Source organism: Drosophila tropicalis, unplaced genomic scaffold (assembly GCF_018151085.1).
Source record: "Drosophila tropicalis isolate 14030-0801.00 unplaced genomic scaffold, ASM1815108v1 contig_845, whole genome shotgun sequence".
NCBI lineage: Eukaryota > Metazoa > Arthropoda > Insecta > Diptera > Drosophilidae > Drosophila > Drosophila tropicalis.
This window is the reverse complement of record NW_027173338.1, coordinates 2995524-3001863: the sequence shown is the minus strand read 5'-3', so window position 1 is coordinate 3001863 and position 6340 is coordinate 2995524. Positions and strand designations below refer to the sequence as shown.

The window sequence follows — 6340 nt, the reverse complement described above, 5'->3', positions numbered from 1 at the left end:
AGTGCAGGAAAAAGTTACCATTTCCTTCCCGTTTCCCAAATGCCGAGCGTTACATAGCTCGTTCTTTGTTCTTCTGCTAATATGCACTGAGAGAAAATGCCGAGTCACATTCAATTACACATAGTAAGCAAAGTAAATAAAACTGAAAATGTTTCAACAATTAATTTCTTTCAGTGTTTTAGCTAGATTCCAACTGCATGACAAGTTGTAACATTTTTTGACACTATTACGCGCCTGAAGTCTGCAAGCTCCAGAAGCCTGCTTAGCCATAGTCGAAGTCTAAGTTGACGGGGCCCGCATTAAGGGCATTCATTCATTCTATACTCTCTGCCTCTTTCCTTCGTTCTTGGTCTTTAGTTCAGCTTGTGTCTTTCTTCTCCAAATATTTAACAGTCGCTCCACTTTGCGCTGATAGCCCATTCGAGCGTCATAATAACGAAGATAAATGTTGCAAAAGTTTGCTCACAATACACGCCCAGTACCCTAGTTCAGGCCCAGGACCAGATTCAGGAGACTGCCTGCTGAGCAGCAGCAGCCGAAACAGAAACAGAACCAACCAATTTTGCCAGCAGCTGCGATTCCTCTAGTTGCATTGTATGTTGCATACTTTTCGGCTGTCCCTTGTGCATTTGTGTGCGTACAAATAGAGAGCGAGAGAAAAGAAGAGCAATGGCATTGTCTCTCTAACTAACTATGCGTTAAACAAAAACTTTATGTTATGTATTGTAGGGCATGGATGCTAAATACCATTGGGAGTGAGCTTTAAATTGCACAATCTGAATTTTATTTCAACTCCCATTAAAGATCTGAAATTTGTTTAATTAAACGAATTCATAGCATTTATCTTTTGTCCTAACTTTGGCTAGTGTTACTTAATCAAACCAATTTGTAGTTCCTAGAAAATGTTGACATACCAGGATAAATCGGGCACAAAACTAATACCCTTTTGCCAGTCCGTAGACAACTTTTACTTTACTTTATTTTCAAGTTTAATGAGAAACTCGTCGCGACAAAAATAAAGATAAAAAAATGAAAACTGAGAACTAAAAACTGAAAAGTGAACGAAACAGAAGCACCAACGATGACAGTTTACACTGATGCTCGTTAGTTTAGCGCCAGGAAAAGTTTGCCGCCTTCTGCTGTTGCCCTCAATGTCTGCTCTTGCTGTTGTGCAAAATTTTTCGTAAATGCAATTCACAAATTTCTAGACCATGTTGACTGACAAAATGGCCATCAAAATTGCAGCAACTGCAGCTGCATCTGTTTGCTGGATTTGTTATACTGCCATGTCCATGTCCATGTTCATGTCGAGTCGAGTCGAGTCGCATCGAGTTGGTCCTGGCCTCATCCCTTCTTCGTCGTCTCCCTTTTACTTGATTTATGCGTTTATGCTACCAAATGAAAAAGTTGAAAGAACCTCCATTATGCCAACTAGAATCTAGCGAGACAAATTCAATGCATTTTGGCTCTTTAATTAAAAAAGCCAAACTAGAATTAATGACTTTGGATGTAATTTTTCTAGATTGCATCTCTCGAAGCAATTTGATTGCTAACAAGCAATAAATTTTCACCAACGATGGCAATAAAATGAATGTTAAATGATGAATGCAAAACGAATAACGAAATACTCTTTGAGTTCGTTTTTTACTAAAGTTTAGATCTCACATATGCCAAAATGTATGCTATAGTTCTATGCACACGGATTTTCTAAAGACCTTTTGTTAGAAACTAATACATGAATGCTTCAATTAGCCTGAATGCTCGCTGATTCTACTAAATAATACCACTAATATTATAAAAATAGGTCATAGGTACCTATAAATAGCTTTACGAATTACAGAAAACGAACAAAAAGCCTTGTGTGGCATAAGGAGAGAGGGAGAGAGAAAGAATAAAAGAGCCTGAAAGTGGCTCTATAAAAATAACTTAAAGATGCTTTCAATAACAAAGGAGTTTATTTGGGGTTAGAGTGCTGGTTAGACTCATGCCACACACACTCACATGGGCCAAAGTCGAAAGGTTAAGGCAGCGGCAGCAGCACCAGACGCCTCTCTCTGGCTTTGAAGAGCTTAAAGAAAATAGTTCATACGCAGTGTGCGCCGCGTGTCTGAAATGCCGTAAATACTCTCGGATATACATACATACATATACATAGATAGATAAAGAAAGATAGGGTTAAGGGGGTTGAATGATGTAGTAACTGGGGATTTTGCACAAGTAAGCCAAACCAAAGTTGTTGTCCTTTGCCAGCTGCTGGCATGACGCTGCATCTGCCAATGTCTGCAGTTATTTTTGGTTGACTTATATTGAATGGTTTTTATTATTAAGAAATGATATTTATAAATTGTTCGATATAAATAGTAACATTAGTCCAAGAGTAAAACAAAAAAAACAACAAACAAATACAAATATCGACATTTTTATGCCTTCAGCATGGCTTACATTTATTTTATGGCTCACTACTGACTTTGCAGAATTTTAAAACAAAACAGTTAGTTTATGACTTTAAGAACAAAAGAAATAGTTGCTGAAGTCACTTAGTAGTAGATCTGTATTAAATATTTCTATAGACTTAGTTCTATTCTATTAAAATCAAGTGATATGTTTAATATCGGATGACTATATTATATAGCTGCCAAAGAAATGTCAAGAAACTGTCAAAAGCTACAACCTAGAACAGTAAAAACTTCAGTTTATTGAAATATTATTTTGTTTCTTACACTTATCACTAAACTTTCATTTAGAGCGAATTGAATGGTGAGAACTATAAAATCAAAAAGAAATCTCGGAAATATGAAGTAAATAACATTATTAGACGTTACTGTTCAAACAACTGTCTTTGTTCTCACTAGCTTAGAGTTAAGTTATTTACAGACGAGAAGGGCTAGAAAAATCGCAAGTCATTTGCGAAGAAACTAGTAACCACAAATAAACAAATTTTATATAAAAAGACCAACCAGTAATCGCCTATATGAAACTACAGTGATCTCATGCAGGAATAAACTAAATGAACTAAAAAGTCGTAAGGTGAAAAAAGTCTGTTTATTTTGTTAAATTTTTTCGAAAATTTTAAACTGGCATTACTTACGATATAAATTTTTACTGTGTTGAAGCAACTAACTTAACTTGATTACTATTTACAATAAAGGGAAATATTTTTTTCTAGAAGCTCGAAACTCAAATCGTAGTCAATAAATAAAATATTCAAATAAAGTTTGACAAATTTAAAAAGTTTACCAAGTTTGCTCTTAAAATTTAAAGAGGTACTTCATTTCCTTCGGTGAATTAAAAAAAAAAAAGAAGTAGTTACATAATACAAATCTAATATTTTAAGACCAAATTTGATACTTGCATATAGGAATGGACATTTTGTTTATGTCAAACTTTTTTACTATTTGCCGTTGCAAAAATAATAAATTGTTAACTCAGTTTGTAGCAAATGACAAAAAAAGAAAAAGCTAGAATTATGTACAAAAATCTACGAATAATATTAAGAATTATTTTAATGGAATTGTTAAATTCCATAAAAAAATTAGAGCATCAAATAGTCAATGCAATTGGCATTGGCTCTAAAACAACTGTTTTTGTTCTCACTAGAAGAAAGTTAAATTTTTTTGTTTTTTCAAAATGTTGTGTCTGGTTGTAAAGGCCTTCGCAAGATTTGGTCTGTCCTTAGAACTTAATTGCTGGTCAGACACAACAAACGAAGTAATAGAAAATAGGAAAACGGCAAGTCATTTGAGAAGAAACTGATGACTAGTTAATAGTGACCACAACAAAAAAAAATTGATATATAAAGGCCAGCCAGAAATCAGTCAGAAATCAGAAGTGATATTTATAAAAATGTTATACAAATTGTTTCCTGGATTGCAAGTGAGACCTTTATCGGAGGATGTAAAATCTCGCGATTCATTTGTGTATTTGGATCGTGGAATGCAAGTTGTTGGCTGGGTGCCGCCCAAGAATAAGATATTGCAGAAATTCTACGCCATTTGGTCAGTGTTATTAGTTAGTTTGGTTTTCTTATGGTCACCTATGGGCTTCAGCTTCACTTATGCCAGAGAAATGTCAACTTTTACGGCCGGAGAGTTCCTAACCTCGATACAGATTGGCCTCAATACCTATGGCAATACGCTGAAGTCCAGTTATACCTTCTGGGGCACAAAACGATTCAAGATGGCCAGGGAGCTGCTCGATCGTATGGACAAACGCTGCACAAGTCGAGAGGAACAGGCTGGAATTCGTCGCACAGTGGCCCGTTGGAATCGTTGTTATATGATCTATCAGATTTCATATAGCGTATACACAACATCGACATTTGTAGTGGCAACCATCAATGGTCATTTACCCTGGCGTTTCTATAATCCTTTGATTGACAGCACTAAAAATGTGGCCTTTTTTTGGGTTGCTGCCTTCATGGAGTACTTTTTAATGTCAATGACTGTACTAGCGGATCAATGTGCCGATGTCTATCCAATCGCTTACATGGGAGTAATGCGAACTCATATGAATTTCCTGAAACTGCGTATAACCCGCTTACGCACAAATCCAGAGTTATCCGAAGATGAGAACTACCAGGAATTGGTCCAGTGCATTAAAGACCATCAAATTATTATGGAGTAAGAAAATAACCCAATCTCTAAATGTTCGATCTAACTACCTCTAACCTTAGGTATGTGGAAATCATGAGACCAGTTATTTCGGCCACAATATTTGTACAGTTTCTACTTATTGGCGTTGTTCTGGGCTTATCCATGATTAATATTTTGTTCTTTTCGGACTTTTGGGCTTGTGTGGCCAACGTAATGTTTGTGGGTTGCGTCCTAATGGAAACATTTCCCTTTTGCTACCTCAGCAATATAATTATGGATGATGCGGCTGAACTCTCTGATTGCTTATTCCAATCAAATTGGATTGATGCCAATCATCGATATAAAACTGCTGTGATATCATTTATGCATAGAATCCAACAACCCATCATCATAATTGCCGGCGGAGTATTCATAATATGTTTGCAAACCAATATTACGGTAAGAAGTTAGAGTCCTTTCCTTTAACTTTCATGAAACTTTCCCCCCTTATTTCTTTCAGGTTGCCAAGTTGGCTTTTTCGGTAATAACTGTGGTCAAGCAAATGGACTTTGCCAAAAAATTTGGCTGAGAAGTAAATGGATCGAACAAAGTGTCTCTAGAAAATTTCTTGCGTAGCCAAAAAAAAAATCCGAAATTTAGAAATTGCACTCCTAAAAATGAAAATTAGAGCACATTTTTAGAAATCAAATATTTTTCGGTAGGTTCAATGGAAAATTATTAGTTTAAGTAGTTTTCCATTGAAAAAAATTTACTTAAATAAATATACCAAATTGTTTCTTGAATGGTTTAAGGATTTGTGGAATTCAAATGGATTTAATTATGGGAAGAGAGGACAATTTAATATTTTGTATTTATGGAGTAAATGATAATGATTTTCAACCATCATCTTTCAGTTAGTGTGTCCACAGCAAAATCTGTTACATTTTTATAACTATGATGCCGTTTAAAAAAAAAGTTTCCCAACCGTTCTTTAACTATTTCAACTTTAAAAATCATAGCTTAATTTTCCATAAATTTTCTTTTAAGTCTACCAAGAATGATCCTTTCTTTCTCTTCAAATCCTTAACTTAACAAAGTCCAATAAATAAAGAATCACTTAAACCTTTCCCTCATTCAACTTGACCAACTAAAACCCCTTTCAGTTGTCTTTAGTTTTGGTGCTTATTTTGCTGCTGCCACCACTTAATAAAGTGCAAACAGGCAAGTGATTATTTCACAGCTATTGTTCAACGCCCTCTCACTCGCGTACATGGGCGACAGGACTCGGACACGGTCCGAGGATGCAACAAAAGGATTTGCGTAATAACCAAAGAAGCGAGCCAGAACAACCGAAACAGATAAACCAAAAAAAAAGAGAAATACGTATAAAAAATAATACAAAAAAGCAAAAAACAATGCGAAAGGGTCTCGCGGAAAAAATGTGTATAAAAAAATGTTACTAAGAAATATATAGTACAATGAAAACAAAGAACTGAAGTAAGTGGAAGTGGGAGTGGTAGTGGAAGTCGAAGAGAAGAGTGGCTAGTGGACGATGGCCTGTGGATGGGTCACTTGGCTCTGCGTGCCAAAGTGTGCAGAAATTTACGAGCTGCTTTATGGCCGCACGCGGACATGGAAATGGACAGGACACGCACCCATTCATACACATACACACACACATACGCGCGCGCTGGCTCACAGCACATTCAGTGGCCACTTCGACTTCCTTCTTTCGTTCCTGTCCTGTGCGCTTCTTCTTTTTGATTAAA

General features: G+C 35.9%; 1 protein-coding gene across 1 annotated transcript; it reads left to right on the top strand.

The window, feature by feature from the left end:
* Nucleotides 1–3843: 3843 nt before the first annotated feature.
* On the top strand, nt 3844–5160 carry LOC137580705 (odorant receptor 22b-like). The gene is made up of 3 exons (XM_068294821.1): nt 3844–4619; nt 4673–5030; nt 5092–5160. The coding sequence occupies exons 1-3, from the start codon at nt 3844–3846 to the stop codon at nt 5158–5160; spliced, it is 1203 nt and encodes a 400-aa protein (XP_068150922.1).
* Nucleotides 5161–6340: the final 1180 nt, after the last annotated feature.

Bases quoted from the DNA above. Each gene is read 5' to 3' on its own strand.
- LOC137580705 (XM_068294821.1), top strand. From the start codon at position 3,844: ATGTTATACAAATTGTTTCCTGGATTGCAAGTGAGACCTTTATCGGAG. The intron at 4,620-4,672 runs GTAAGAAAATAA...CTCTAACCTTAG, and splicing joins GACCATCAAATTATTATGGA to GTATGTGGAAATCATGAGAC. The intron at 5,031-5,091 runs GTAAGAAGTTAG...TATTTCTTTCAG, and splicing joins GTTTGCAAACCAATATTACG to GTTGCCAAGTTGGCTTTTTC.